This window comes from Stegostoma tigrinum, chromosome 35 (genome assembly GCF_030684315.1).
Source record: "Stegostoma tigrinum isolate sSteTig4 chromosome 35, sSteTig4.hap1, whole genome shotgun sequence".
Lineage (NCBI taxonomy): Eukaryota > Metazoa > Chordata > Chondrichthyes > Orectolobiformes > Stegostomatidae > Stegostoma > Stegostoma tigrinum.
This window is the reverse complement of record NC_081388.1, coordinates 24815605-24831491: the sequence shown is the minus strand read 5'-3', so window position 1 is coordinate 24831491 and position 15887 is coordinate 24815605. Positions and strand designations below refer to the sequence as shown.

The window sequence follows — 15887 nt, the reverse complement described above, 5'->3', positions numbered from 1 at the left end:
TCTTTGGCAAACAGGATTAAGGAAAGGCGTATATACATATATAAGGAGCACGAGGGGAAAGGGTAGGCCCACTCAAGGACAAAGGAGGGAATTTATGTGGAGAGCCGGAAAAAGTGGATAAGGTTCTAAAACAATATTTTGCATCAGTATTCACAAGGGAGAAGAACATGGTGGAGAAGGGAATGTTGATATTCTGGGACATGTCAGTATAAAAAAGGAGGTGCTGTGTGTTTTTTTTAAAAAGCAGTAAGATAGACAAGTTCACAGGATCTGATTGGTTCTGTGTCAGAATGCTGAGGGACACATGAAGAAATTGCTGGGGTCTTGTACAAAATTTTTGTATCCTCGTTCATCCCAGGAGAAGTCCCAAAGTACTGGAGAACAGCCAACGTTGTTCCTTTCAGAAGGGCAATGGGGATAGTCTGGGAAATTGCAGGCCAGTAAGCCTTACATCAGTGGTAGGGAAATTACTGGAGTAAGTTCTTGGGTATAAGATTTATTCACGTATGGAAAAATATGGACTTAATAGTAATAGGTGGGATGGCTTTGTGCATGAAAAGTTGTCTCTCCAAATTTGAGCTTTTTGAGGAAGTGACAAAGATAATTGATGAAGGCAAGCAGTAGATGTTTGTCTATCTGTTTTGATAAGGTCCCTCATAGACTGATACAAAGGTGAAGTCACATGGGATCCACACTGTGATGGTAAGATGGATAGAGAACTGCCTTGCTTACGGAAGACTGAGAGTAATGCTGGAAGGGTGTTTTCTTTTTTGACTGGAGATCAGTGCTGGAACCCCTGTTGTTTGTAATATCTGTGAATGATTTGGAGGAGCCTGATTAGTAAATTTGTGAACAACACACAGATTGGGGGAGCTGCGGCCAGTGTGGATTGTCAGAGGATACAGCAAGATACAGTTAGACTGGAGATGTGGGCAGAGAAATAGGAGATTGCGTTTAATCTGAACAAATGTGAGCTGATGTATCTTGGGAGATCTAATGCAGTAGAGAAATGTATGGTAAATGGCAGAACCCTTATTAGCATCACCATACAGAAGGATCAAGGTGTACAGGTGAAAGTAGCTCCTCAAATGGATAAGTTGGTCAATGTATGCAGTATGTTTATCTTCATTGGCTAAAACATGCAGTATGAAAATTGGCAAATCATGTTGGAACTGTATAGAACTTTAGTGAGGCCACATTTGGAATACTGTGTACAGTTCTGATCACCATATGACCAGAGGGATGTGAAGGCTGTGGAGAGGGTACAGACAATGTGGACGCAAAATGTTTTTAGTTTGCAAAGGTATCATGTATTGGTACAGTATTACCGTGCAATGGTGTTCTTTGCTTGCTAAGCTGATACCAGGTTTGGAGGGACTTTTGAGGAGAGGTTGAGTAGCTTGGATTTGTACTCATTAAAATTTGGAAAAATGAGAGGATACTTGATTGAAATTTGCAAAATTCTTACGAGACTTAACAGAATAGATTCAGCAAGCTCATTTTCCCTTGTGGCAAGTCTAGGACCAGAGGACATAATGTCAAGAGTAATGAATTGCCCATTTAAGACAGAAGAGGAACTTTTTGAAGATAGTGTTTTTTGAAATTCTTTACCACAGACAGCTGCTGAGCCTGAGTCATATGTATATAAAAGTCTGAGATTTGCTGATTAAAAATCTGCCAAGGGTTACGGGGTTAAGGTTGGAAAGTGGAGTTGAGGATTATCAAGTCAGCCATGATCTCATTAAATGGCAGAGCAGCTGACCCAGTGGCCTGAATGGCTGACTTCTGGTTGTGTGTCTTTGGATCTTAGAATTCTTTCATTGGTGGCATTAGCAAACCTGGCCAGTTGGACATGGAATCCTTTCCTACTGTATGATGTGTAGGTGTGATTACGTCAGTGTTTTCTGTTCCAAGAGCACTTATTTGCAAAATCGTGTAAAGCAGCTATTGTTTTGGTGTTTGTATGGGGAGAGAACGGTCTCTGACCAGGCAGTTCTCAGGATGTGCAGGCGAAACCTTTAAATGATGCGGTTTGGAGTTGAATGGAGCAATTTTGCAAGATGTAACAGGGTGTTTAGCTAGAAACGAATAAACTGAATTTAAGTTGCTTGAGAATGGCAGAAGAAACTAAGAATGGATCGTTTCTAAGGTTTTGGAGTAGGTTTGTAGCTCGGGTTGTCGCTGTTGAGGTTGGTTGGCTCACCGAGCTGGTTTGTTGTTCTGCAGACGTTTTGTTACCATGCTGGGTAACATCCTCAGTGCAGCCTCCGATGAAGCGTTGGTGTGTTTTCCCACCTGGCTTTTAAATTCTGTTGCGATGGATTGCCTCACTACCACGTTTCCTCCATAATGAAATGTATATGGGGTTGAATTCAATGTGTTTATTAATAGCCTGCTTCGTTGAGTGCCATGTTTCCAGGTATTCTCGTGCTTGTCTCTGCCTGGCCTGTCCCAGGATCTTGGTGTGGTCCCAGTCGAAGTTGTGCTTCCCCTTGTCCATGTGGATTGAGATGAGTGAGTGTTGGTCGTGTATTTTTGTAGCCAGGTAGTGTTCAATGGATTGTATCGTCTCTGCTAGCTCAGTTAAAAGTTCAAGCTAAATGATCTTTAAAAATAAGTTCACGGGGTGTGAATATCACTGTCAAACCAGTATTATTGCCCATCCCTAAATACTGTTGATGATTATTATGAATGCTGTAGTCCACGTTGAGCAGTTAGAAGCACAGAATTATCATGAAGGGAAATCTAGGATTTTGATTCAGTGACCAAGAAGGAATGGTGATATATTTCTGAGTCAGGATGCTGTGTGAGTTGGAAAGGAACTTGCAAACGGTGATGTTCCCGTAGATCTGTTGCCCATGTTTCTAGATGGCCAAAGGTTTGGAATGTGCTGCCAAAGTAGCCTTTGTGAATTTATGCAGTTTATTTTGTAGATGGTATACAAGCTGCTACTGAGCATGGGTGGTAGAAGGAGTGAATATTTTTGGATGTGGCATTAGTTCTGGACCAGATCAATTCGATTGGTCAAACTGCTTGACATTAAACAAAACACAATTTATTGAAACACTATAGTTAAAATTTAACAAAAGGAGGAAGAACTTGGAATAATTTAGCTCTTTACTTTATAGAATAGATACTATGGCAGTAACTAATTAACTAATGTGTAGTTGTTCAAATGCTGCCTCAATGTCAAGAGCAGTCACTCTTGCCTCACCCCTCTTGTAACCTTAATAAACATGGAATTTCTGGCTGCTGGGGCTTTCCTAGTTAGTCATGGAGTTGGATTTTAGTGTAAGGGAAGCCAGAGCCAGGAATGCTGTTCAACCCATTATAGGGCTTTGGGGTCATCTCTGAGCTGCTAGCCTTGTTACTGAAGGTGATGTTACTTAACTGCTTCAACACTGTGATCTAATCTGTCCCCTCTAATTTCTCAGCGATTTGGGTCTGCACTTGTTCCTTGGGGATCCTTACAACTGAAAAACAGGCAATATGCCAAGGATTTCAAACCCATCGATGAGGATTGTGACTGTCCTACATGTAAGAGGTAGGAAAGGTGGCTGATTGTTCTCTGCATCTCACAACAACTGCTGGTCATCTTTATTACTGTGAATGAAATATCTCCATCTTGCAGCTTTGAAGGTAATGCAGTTACCCTTTGTTCATGAGTTTGAAGGAAAAAACTCTTGCACGTCATCCGGGAATGCTGATGAAAAATTTGTATGTCTGCATGGTTATTGAGTGCAACAAGACTGAATTCTGCTGTGATGGTGTCCATTGTTCAATTGCTTGTGTAGGCGAAATGTGAAGAGCGGCAACTGTAAGAAATTATTTAATGGCAATTGTCCCAGGCAGAGAGGGTGAGTCATAGGGGCCCACTGAGTCTGTGCCAAAAGCAATCACCTAAACTATTGCTGTCTTATTTTCCAGCATTTGGTCAGTCGTGTGTGTGTTTGTTGGTGGAGATGGGAAGAAGCAATGTTGGTGCCAGAATTTTGCAGAAAACCACCAATATAGTTTATGGTATATGTTTCAGAGGGGTTGCTAGCCCAACCAGTCCAGGAATCTGTCTAAGATAACAAGGTTTGGAGCTGGATGAATACAGCAGGCCAAGCAGCATCTTAGGAGCTGGAAAGCTGACATTTCAGGACTAGACCCTTCTAGGATCTCGGATTCTCCAGCATCTGCAGTTCGTCTTATCCCTTTTCTCTATCCCAGGTATCTGTTTAATCTACTGTCCTACATTTGTCAGGTACTCTCGAGCATATCTACATGCCCTGTTCAGGAGTGACACTGCTGCCCTCCATCACATCACCATCCACAACATTGCCTACCAGGTGAGGAAGCTGTACTCTGTATCTAACCCCACGCTGGACTTGTCTGGAGTATTTAAGTGGGAGTGTGATGACGATTTGCTTTGTTTAAGAATGGAGGGAATGTAACTCTATACGTAACATCACACTCTACCTATCCTGGGACACTTTGATGTGAACAATGTAGTGGATGTTTTACTCTGCATCTAACCTCTTGCTGTACCTGTACTGGGACTGTTATATGGAGAAGGAGGGAGAGGCTTTACTTGCAGTTTGAAGGAGTACAGGGAGCTTTACTCTGTATCTAACTCTGCATTGCATTGTTCCTGTTCTGGGAGTGTTCCCCACATGATACTTCATCTGTCAGATTTTTGTCAACTCAATCTAACCTATTTATGTCGATGTAGCTGCCTCACCTCCACTTTACAACTTGCTTTCTAATCTATCTTATGAGTATCCCTTCATTCATATAACTTATACAGATTGTGAACAGTCGAGGGCCAGTACTGAGTCCTGTGGCACATCTCTTGCTATATCTTGATAGCCTGAGAAAAGAATTACTTATGCTTACTGTCATGCTTCCTCTTAGCAGTCAATCTTCTGTCCCTGCCAATATGCTATTCCCTCATACAATAAGCTTTTACTTTCCACAGTAACCTTGTTGAGGTATTTTATCAGATGCCGTCTAAGTACGTCTACTGGTTTCCCCTTCTTGTAGCATGTGCTCATTCCTCAAAGAGCTCCAACAGATCGGTTAAACATGACCTTCACAAAACCATGTTGACTCTGCCCAATTATGTTGAATTTATTTAAGTGCTCTGTTAACATTTTGTGGCTTGTGGCTTCCTGCTTTGTTCTCCCTCTTTTTTGAACAAATAATTTGCTGTCTTCCAATCTAATGGGTCTTGTAGGGAGTTATTAAAAATTAAAACCAATGCATCAACTCTTGGTAGCCACTTTTAAGAAGGACCCTATGGATGAGTGTCCATCAGGAGCTGGACACATCAGACCACATCTCCATTTTACTCAGGACCATTTTCCCTGAGTGATTTGTCATTTCAGTTCCTCAATTTTCATATGGCTCACATAATTCAAAAGATTCTGCTTTTTACTTTAGTCCTAGCTCTTCACACTGTGCAAAATCTCATACTTTATCCTGTCTAGATGTCTTGAACCCTGGTTATGGGTGGATCACAGTTGCCTCAGACTGACACTCTGCTGCATACAACAGCGTTAAATCCCTCAGACTATATTGTCCCTCATTATCGTTGCTCCCTCTACTTGGATACATTCTGGTTCCATGGTCGTTTAGCTCATCCACCCTGTAGTAGCCCTGTTCAAACAAGCTGAACCTCGAATCTGTTGGACAGTTGCAAAGGGTGATGCTCCTGCTTTCTGGGTCTCCCTCACAATCTCAAACTCCTGTCCCTGACAACACTTGTTCAATTTGCAATGAATCCTGGAACAGTGCTTCCAGATTACTACCCGGAGACTGATCTATGAGTACAGTGACACATCAGGAAATTCAAGCTGAAGCTGCTTGAGCTTTAAACTCTTACTGCAAGTATATTTGCCCTGGATCAAACTAGGCTTGCAGGAAGTCCCACATATGTAGCTCTACAGACACATCACTCATCCTGACATCCTTACTATATTCAAATTTAACTTTGTCATTTTATACAATTATGTTTGCTTAGCTTTTTAGCATTTGGTGGCAGTGTTAATAACATATGAAGTATTTGAACCTTCACAATAGAACAAACCTTAGTCATTTACCAGGCAGTCAGCAGATAAGTAGTTGCATCTCCTGTAGCAAAGGAAGAACCAATACCTGGATGCTGAAATACTTAGCACAGAAGAACCTCTTTGCTCTTCCTCCCCTAACTCCCTCATTACTCAACTCCTAGCAATGTTGTAAGTAAGCACTAAAAGGCATAGCTGACCCAGTTACAGAGAAACCTGCTTCAGCTACTTCTCTATGTCTAAATGTACTTCTAGTGGAGACCTTGTTAAAACGCAGCCTTAAGCAGAGAACTTCAGAATTTAAACTGCAGATTTATTAAATACTAATTAATGCTAGGTATAAACAGAATTAGATTTGTACAAAAAGAATAAGACTTTTTCATAAACCAATTGCCAGCATTCAGTCTGAGCAAACATTCATGCTCTGCCTGCTTCAGCTTTGGTATGTTTCTGCTATTGAGCAAGCAGCACCTATGTGCCCGGTGCCTGTCTGCTGACTCTTTGGTGCAGGAGGTGAGGTGTGGTGTGAGTGTCAAGGATAGTTTACAATAAAAGCCTCAATGTTTTTATGTGTTTATATGTTCTGAACAGTGATCAGGAGTAAGCCTCGCTGCTTCCTTACACTCCTAATGTTGGGACTGTTGCTAATGCCCAGAAATTTAGCTGAGCAGGGCTGCATTATGTCATTTCTCCTGTTAGATCCATTGATTTTTGCTGAGTGAGCTAGGACAATACTTTGTTTTGCAGTTGAACCTGATGTATTCAATCCGTGAGAGTATTCAGCAGGGACGATTTCCAGTCTTCATTCAGCAGTTTATGAAGCGGATGTATGGGAGTAAAGAGGAATATCCACGCTGGGCTGTTGAAGCACTCAGCACAGTCAATGTTCATCTGGAATAGAGGGTCTGGGACACCCATTGCTGAATGAGGTAACATACTCACCAAGGAAAGGGGCATTCTCCATTATGTATGGTGGAGCCTGTGACCTCTTGCACTCACCTATATTTGTGTTGATAGTTGTGTAACTTGTTCCAAAATTAAGTGATTTTTAAGAAATGTTGAATGTATTAACACTTGTGACAGCATCTCCATTATCCATCATGTGATCCTGCCTCCAAGGTGTGCGCTAATTCTGGGCAGACTGCCTGAAGTTAGTGCTGGAGCCAGAATCCTTTTTATATTATTAGCATCAATTCAAATGCCTTTTGCCGGTGTGACCTAAAAGTGCATAAAATATGACAGGGAACACTCTTAGAGACACAAAAAGGACAAAATATTTTTAATGCAAGTTTGTTTATGTCTCATTAAAACAGCCAGTTATGAAAACAAATTTTATTTTTGAAGTAAATTTCATTACAAAAAGCAGACTGACTCCTGCCTCATTCCTACAAAAACGTCTTCACGCCCTCTGCACATGGCTGTTCCCTGGCTTTGTTCTGTATTTTTGCTGCATCAGCTGGAGCGGTGAGAGTGAGGACCAGGGGACTTCTGGGAAGGTAAGTTCTTCATTTTGGCAGTGGAGCTGAGTGGGAGCAGTTGAATTGCACTCTGGGAAGGTGAGTGAACTGATATATTTGTGCAGTGTCTCCCACTCGCCGCCCTCTAACCAAAAACAAAACTGCATGGTGTGATGATAAGGCAAGGCTTTTCTTTCTTTTCTCTAAAAATGTCCTGTTAAGTAGAGTGATTGATAAATTTTTTTTCATTTTTTTCTGGAATTTGATATTATAGTAGGACTAAGCTAAGCTTACGAGTAAAAATGGCAGGAGATCCCAGACCCGTGTTATGCCCCTGACTCCTAGACATGCAGGAAATGTGTACAGCTACAGCTCTTGTTAGACTGTATGACAGCTCTGAAGCTGTGGATGGAGTCCCTCTGGAGCATATGCGATGCTGAGGAAGTTGTGGATAGCATGTTTAGCAAACTGATCACAATGCAGATTAGGATTGCTGAGGGAGCAAGGGAATAGGTGACCAAAGGGTGTTCCCGGTGGTTATTTCCCTCCAAAACAGGTATGCTGTTTTGGAAACTGTTGGGGGAGATGGCTCACCAGGGGAAGGTAGCAGTAGCCAGGTCCCTGGCACTGTGGTTGGCTCTGCTGCACAGAAGGGCAGGAAAAAGAGTGGAAGGGCTATAGTCATAGGGGATTTGATTGTAAGGGGAGTAGATAGCCAGTTTTGTGGTCGAAAACGAGACTCCCAAATGGTATGTTACCTCACAGGGGCACGGGTCAGGGACATCATGAAGCGGGAGGGCGAACGGCCAGCTGTCATGGTCCCTATAAGCACCAATGATGTAGGTAATAAATGGGATGAGGGCCTACAAGCAGAATTTAGGAAGTTAGGAGCCAAGTTTTAAAAAATAGGACCTCAGAGGTAGTAATCTCAGGATTGCTACCAGTATCATGTGCTAGTTAGAGTAGAAATAATAGGCAGGATAAATGAGTGGCTTGAGAGGTGGTGCAGGAGGGAGAGGTTCAGATTTTTTGGGACACTGGGACTGTTCTGGAGGAGGAGGGACTACTATAAACCAGACGGTCTACACCTGGGCACGACTGGAACCAATGTCCTGGGAGTGCTTTAGCAAAAGCAGCTGGCGGGGATTTAAACTAATGTGGCAGGGGGATGGGAACCAAATGAGGTGGTTAGTGGACAGTAAGAAACTAGATAATGAAGTTAGTGTGGCTAAGGGGAAAGAGCAGATGATGAACATAAAGGGACAGGTGGTCTGAGGTGCATTTGTTTTAATGCGAGAAGTGTAGTAGGTAAGGCAGATGAACTTAGGGCTTGGATTAGTACCTGGGAGTATGATGTTACTGCTATTACTGAGACTTGGTTGAGGTAAGGGCATGATTGGCGACTAATATCCCAGGATAAGGAGGGAGGTTAAAGGGGTGAAGGAGTTGCATTACTGGTCAAAGAGGATATCCTAGCTGTGCTGAAGGAGGGCCCCATGGAGGACTCGAGCAGTGAGGCAATGTGGGTAGAGCTCAGAAATAGGAAGGGTGCAGTAACAGTGTTGGGGCTATACTACAGGCCTCCCAACAGCGAGCATGAGCTAGAGGTACAAATATGTAAACAGATTATGGAAAAACATAGGAGCAACAGGGTGATTGGTGATGGGAGATTTTAATTTTCCCAACATTGACTGGGATTCACTTACTGTTAGGGGTTTAGATGGAGCAGAATTTGTAAGGAGCATCCAGGAGGGTGTTATAGAGCAGTATGTGAATAGTCCAACTCAGGAAGGGGCCCATACCGGACCTGGTGTTAGGGAATGAGTCCAGCCAGTTGAAGTTTCAGTAGGGGATTACTTTTACGGAACTGTGATCACAATTCCCAGTTTTAGAATACTCATGGACAAAGATGAGCTGTTCTCTAACATTTAAAAACAAACTGTATTGGATGAGATTATCAAAGGAAGTATGTTCAAAAAGTGGGGCAGGGCAGGTTATTTATAGATGGGGTAACCTTGGTGGTGGGTACATTATTGAAAAAGAGGGCAGAATCAGATTGGCCAAGGGCATGTTTTAATTTATTTTACCGAATTTCACGGAGATAAACTTGACAGAACATGATAGAAAACAGCAGTAGGCCATTCTGCCCTTAGACCCTACTCCACCATTCAATATGATCTCAGCTGATCATGCAAATCAGTCCCCTGTTCCTGTTTTCTCCCCATACCCTTTGATCCTAAGTCAGAAAAATAAGTAAATTTAATTGGTTTTTAATTAGATTGCCAGAAACAATGATGAAAACATTCACTAGATGGATAAAATTCTGAGCAAAACTGCTTTTGTAAGTTCTAGTAACAAGAATACCTGCTGACAGCAAATAAGATTAGCCTCTACAGCCATATGAAATAATAAATTAAACATGTTTCTTTGAATTGGATAATTATAAATCAATTTTACTTGTTGTAATTATAATTATCTATTTCTTACGGTCTCATAGGATAAGACACTACTGAATGGCCAAATGGCCTACTCCTAGTGTCATGACTGATCTAAACGCATGTCTTTCCTGCCCTTTCCCCATAATCCTTGGATTCTTGATCAGTCAGAAAATCAACTCCCCCTTAAATATACACAAGGAATCTGCACCCACAGCTCTCTGGCAAGTAGTTCAAAAGACACTCAACCCTCAGAAGAAATTCCTTCTTTATTTTGAGACTATGCCCTCTGGTCTTAGACTTTCCCATTAGGGGAAACATCTCTCGGCACTTACCCTGTCAAGCACCATTAGAATTTGATATATTTCAATGAGATCACCTCAGTTTGCTCATAAAACAATCCATCCAATGAAATATCATCTTTCCTTAAATAAAAAGGACCAAAACTGTCACGGTACTCTCAGATGTAACAGGAACTGCAGATGCTGGAGAATCAGAGAGAAGGTGTAGAGCTGGAGGAACGCAACAGGCCGAGCAGGAAAGCTGACGTTTCAGGCCTGGACCCTTCAAGGGTCAGAACACTGATATGTACAAGTTATGAGGTGGTGCACATGTTTTTTGTAGTCTCACTTGTTCTCGTATTGTATTGGAAGCTTATGTGGCCACATTAAAAAGGAAAACAAGTACTACTGTCAGAGGTTTGCTGATTATTGCACAATATGCAGCACTATTTGTGGCACTCAAAGTACTAAAACAGTTGATGTTCAAATGCAATAAGATCTGGACAACATCCAGGTCTGGGCTGACAAGGAGCGGGTGACATTTGCAGCACAGGTGCTAGGCAATGACCATCTCCAACAAGACAAAGAATCTAAGCATGTCCTCAAGACATCACCTTAAATGAATTTCTCACATCAACTGCCTGGATGCCACTGTGGATCAGAAACTGAACTGGTATAAACTATAAATACTGAGATTACAAGAGCAGGCCTGGGGAATCTGCAGTGACTCTCCAAAGCCTATCCACCATCTACAAGGCACAAATCAGGAGTGTGATGAAATATTAGAACATAGAACAATACAGCACAGAACAGGCCCTTCGGCCCTTGAAATATGCCGACCTGTGAACTAATCTAAGCCTATCCATATGCTTATCCAAGGACTGTTTAAATGCCCCTAATGTGGCTGAGTTAACTACATTGGCAGGCAGGGCATGCCACGCCCTTACTACTCTGAATAAAGAACCCGCCTCTGACATCTGTCTTAAATCTATCACCCCTCAATTTGTAGCTATGCCCCCATGTACAAGCTGACGACATCATTATCCTCGGAAAAGGACTCTCACTGTCCACGCCATCTAATCCTAGTTCTAAGACAACTGACATTATGGAGATGAAAGTAGGCAATCTTAGTGGTGAATAAAGTGAGGTTAGAACATGCGCTCACGGTCACGAATGGTCTGGTTCAGCTTCAGACTGTGAGCAGCAGAGGAACAGAATTGGTGGCTCAGTTATATTTTCAAGAAAACCAGAAGTACCATCCAAATCTTACCAAGCTTGGATTCTGCATTCGTGAAAATAGTGCAAATATTGTGGGCAAACTCTTCTGCAAATGTGCTATTCTTGATTGCAAACGTTTTTGTCACCCTGCTAGGTAACATAGTCAGTGTACCTCCAGCGAAGCACTGATGTCATGTCCATCTGCCCTCGTCTGCTGGAGTGGTTGGTGTCTCTTTTTTTCAGTGATTTGTCCATCAGGTCCGGCACAATGTGTTTGCCGCTGGAGTTCCAGGCTTCAGAAATTCCCAGTTTGTCCCCACCCGGCTCATGCTACTATAGATGAGCTGTCCCAGTCGAATGTGTCCCTCTCTGTCCATGTGCACCGAGACCAGTGAGAACCAGCCGTGTCCCCCGATAGCCAGTTGGCGTTTGTGTATCCTTTCAGTCAAGTTTTCTTCTAGTTTGGCCACCCATTTATGGGTGTCGAGGTAGTTACTGGTATAATTTAGAGGAGGCGATGGCCTAGTGGTATTGTCACTAGACTATTAATTCAGAGACCCAGGTAACATTGGTTCAGATCCCACCATGGCTAATGGTGGAATTTGAATTCAATAAAATGTCTGGAATTAAGAATCTAATGATAATCATGAATCAACAGTCGGTTGTCAGGGGAAAAACCCATCTAGTTCACTAATGTCCCCTTGGGAAGGAAATGCCATCTTTACCTGGTCTGGCTTATATGTGACTCCAGATCTACAGCACTGTGATGGCCTTTGAACTGCCCGATGGGCAATAAATGTCACCTAACCTGCAACGCCCTCATCCCATTAATGAATTCTTAAAAAATTAAATATCTGGTACTTAATTACACCAGTCACCCCAACACCATAAATGGAACTGCATCAGGACATTGTATCAGTGCTCCTGTTGCGCTTTGCGCAGTAGTGGTCTGTTTGAACAGAGTTTCTTTTTAGAAGAGATGGATACCCAAAACGCACAATCCACTGTTACCTCCGCGACAGACCACAACAAAACAACACAACACGGCCAGACATGCTAGTCACCCCACTGTACAGAGATGACCACAAAATAACTCAAACCCCTAAGTATCAGGGTAGCCCACAAACCAACCATACTGCAACAGCTACCGACGAATGTAAAGGATCCCATATCCACAACCAATGAAACTAACATAATATACAAAATACCATACAAGGACTTTGAGAAACAATACACAGACCAAACTGACAATAAAAGGAGACATGAACACCAACTAGCCACCAAGAAACACGATATTCTTCACTTGCATCCAGGACAAAGCAGCTAGCTTGATTAGCACTACATCCATAAGCATTCACTTCCTCCACTACCAATGCTCGGTTGCAACAATATGTACCACCTGCAAGATGCACCGCAAAAATTCATTAACGCTTCCATCACCTTCCAAATAGTTGACTATTACCACCAGTAAGGACACGGGCAGCAGATAATGGGAGCATCATCACCTGCGAGTCCCTTCCAAGCCACACTCCACCCCAAATTGTATAGTGGGTCTCTTACAGCACATGGACTTTAGTGATTCAAGAAGGCAGCTCAATACAATCTTCAAGTACATGCCATTAATGGATAAAAACAAAACAGAAGGTAGACTATTTCTCTGCTCCAGAGATAGAAATACTCTCATTAGAATATTTGATAGGTTCACTTATCTGTGAAAGCAGTTCTAAAAGTTAAGGAGATCACTGTGCTGCGATCGATAGCTCATCTAACATTGTTTAGTCCACTTTCATCATATAAAATAGCCCCCAGCCAGGCAATCTGTACCACTGAGACATAGCAATTGCTAAGTCTTAGGAATATCACCTGCAGCTCTGTAACAAATGTAGCCTTATTATTGCTGCCCAAGCTTAAGACTGAAAACTGTTTCATTCCCAGATTCTTGCACACAACTCCTTGAAATAGTAGGTGAAAAATTCTTGCAAAAACATGTGCGTCAAGACAAAAGATCATGCAACAAATTATGACATTTGTTTTACTTTATAAACATTTTATTCAACCACTTTGAGAGGAAGATCAACTGCAATACTGTTCAACTAATACAGAAAACAAAAGTACAAAACATGGTATCTTAAAATAATTCACACAATTATATAAACTAAACCAAAAAGAGCAGAAATGCACTTCAGAACAAAGCTTTACTTCTAGACAACTCTGCAGGAAAACCATTTAAGAGATTATACATTACAGATAGGGAGAGAGTACTGCATTCACAACTACCAGGCAAAAATGACCATTCCAAAATGGACTGCAGGAACCAGAATGTGTTACATGTTGATTTCAGCACACATTGTTTTTAAAATTAAAAAAAACATTGCCTGTGTCAAAATCAGGGATCAGAATCTCCCTGCCTGATTAATAAGAAACAATCACTAAAGTAGCGCCTAGAGCACTAGCAGCCAAAATGGTCAAATGGATGGGAAAGGGGAGGAACAAAATACCATTACAAGCCAACACCAAGTTGCTCTGACGTTATTTTCTCCGTACAGTTACCACCTTACCCAGTCAGGACTCATATTTGGTCAGTTTATGAGAACACTACTGACTTGAGGGCTCTGCCCACTCCCTTGGAGGCACAACACAATAATTTAACAATTTTTACAATTATTACTGCAGAATTATCCAACTGGGCTCTCCGCCTATCAAAAGCTACCAGATTATTCTGGCTAGAAGGCAATACATGCCCTTTAGTGAGTGGTGTTAGGATTCCAAATCTGGAACCTGAATGTCACATTGAAGCATCACACACCACAGCACTATTTACTAAAGAAATGGCATTGAACTCCACCTTAAAGAGTATGCAGTGCTAGTGGAAAGTGGTCACACAAGATTTTTTTTTAAAATTTGTCCGCAGTATTTAAGAAAAATAGATACAGCAGTTAGGGGGGGAGAAACGAAGTGGATGTCGTGTCTTCTGATCCTGTTTATCTGTACTGGTAGGTGTTCATGCTGTGGTCTCCTCTGCCATAGCCCCCACCTGGGCTTGAATAGGACGACTGACTTGATCCATATCCCACAGACGATGGTGTGTTGTAGCCACTCTGGGATGGGTACCCTGTGAGCAATTAACAACATTTGCAATGTTGGACAGGTACATACATGTCCTGTGGTAAAGTAGCATGTTTGAAAGAATGCCTCCAACCAGGAATAAAAGGACATGAAAAGACAGCGAATCCAGCTGCTACACAGCTTCTACTAAAGTGATACCACTAACTCCTCCAATGATCAAGTGGCAAAGGGCCTCACAGCTATACAATCAACCACTTCTTAATGCTGCTTGCTACCACTGGCTGCAGTGCCCCTAAGATTCCACAACATAGAAGGAAAAGAAGGAATGCAGAAACAGATAAAATTGTGTCAACTCCAAAATGTTGGCTCCTAAATCTATCCAGTTTCCCCAGAGTTGACATTCTGCTAATAAACATCAAGCTACAGATGCATAAGACTGGCATAGGATTTATCAAAGCATGGTTTTCAAAATGGCAAGAGGGGAAGACAGTACAAGATAAATGATAGGATAAGGGGCAGGAAATAAGTAACATTTATCACCCCGAAACTGCTCTTCTCCAGTGCCCAATTTCTCATATACTTTTAAAAATACAGTTTGAATTGAATGTTCTTTTGTCAGAGATTCTACAAGTGTTTGTATTCAAGCACTCTATTTGTTCCTTTTAGCAGTTTTCCTTTTGGCTTCTAGTTGTCCCCAGCTCCCAATCTTATTTTGAAGTCGAAGTGTGCTCCAATAAAAGCCTTAGGAATGTAGAACAGTAAATTCACAAATGCAGCAACAGTCCATTCTTTAGCCAATTAGTAAGATCATATTAGCTGATCACATTTAAGTTATTTTCATTACAGCTTACCGGAATATGAGCCACTAGTACCTCCACCTCCTCCGTAACCTCCCGATGTGTTAGAAGAATAGGAACTACTCCCACCAGAGCCATATGATGAGCTACTGTATCCTACAAAACAACAGAACATACTGAGAAACTGGTTCCATGACTGGATACCATGAACACATTCTCTGATCCATTACCATGTCCTTTAAAGCATAACTTAAATAAGATCTCAAGTCAAAATCAAGTCACCTCCTCCACGAATTTGCCCTACAATTCACGTGTCAGCTCTGTGAATCTTAAGAGGGGTCAAAAGTTTAGCTATAGTTTCTCCCCTGCCACCTCAGGCAACTGTCTACAGAGTTCTGAAACAGAAACTGCCAATTTCTATTTTTGTTCAGATCAAATAACATTCACGGGCTTTTTTCTGGTCTTATTTTGGGCTAAAGATTCCGTGTGTGCCTCTACCAAGCACATTTTCAGAAAATGGGAACAGATTTTATAGCTATGAAGTGGGTCACTAATTTTCATACTTCAACTGCAGATATTC

General features: G+C 41.9%; 2 protein-coding genes across 6 annotated transcripts in view; one reads left to right on the top strand and one right to left on the bottom strand.

The window, feature by feature from the left end:
• The window catches only part of qtrt1 (queuine tRNA-ribosyltransferase 1), a 30406-nt gene that overhangs the window by 7187 nt on the left and 7332 nt on the right, over nucleotides 1–15887 (top strand). Inside the window, exons 8-10 of one of the 4 annotated variants that reach the window (XR_009442980.1) lie at nucleotides 3435–3544; nucleotides 4034–4215; nucleotides 6801–6910. Coding sequence is in view for 3 of the 4 variants with exons in the window: in XM_048522174.2 (XP_048378131.1) it covers nucleotides 3435–3544; nucleotides 4250–4334; nucleotides 6801–6953 (348 nt within the window). In the remaining variant the exon portion in view is untranslated. Of the gene's footprint in view, nucleotides 1–3434; nucleotides 3545–4033; nucleotides 4216–4249; nucleotides 4335–6800; nucleotides 7419–15887 lie in introns of those variants that run through there. The other 3 variants (XM_048522174.2, XM_048522173.2, XM_048522175.2) reach the window with 3 other exon arrangements.
• LOC125447611 (interleukin enhancer-binding factor 3-like) overlaps nucleotides 13471–15887 on the bottom strand; it is a 61906-nt gene continuing 59489 nt past the window's right edge. For both annotated transcript variants that reach the window (XM_048522170.2, XM_048522171.2), the window contains exons 20-21: nucleotides 15362–15463; nucleotides 13471–14556 (exon numbers count right to left, since the gene is read on the bottom strand). In XM_048522170.2, the coding sequence (XP_048378127.2) occupies nucleotides 14426–14556; nucleotides 15362–15463 (233 nt within the window). In that variant the 3' untranslated portion in view covers nucleotides 13471–14425. The remainder of the gene's footprint in view (nucleotides 14557–15361; nucleotides 15464–15887) is intronic.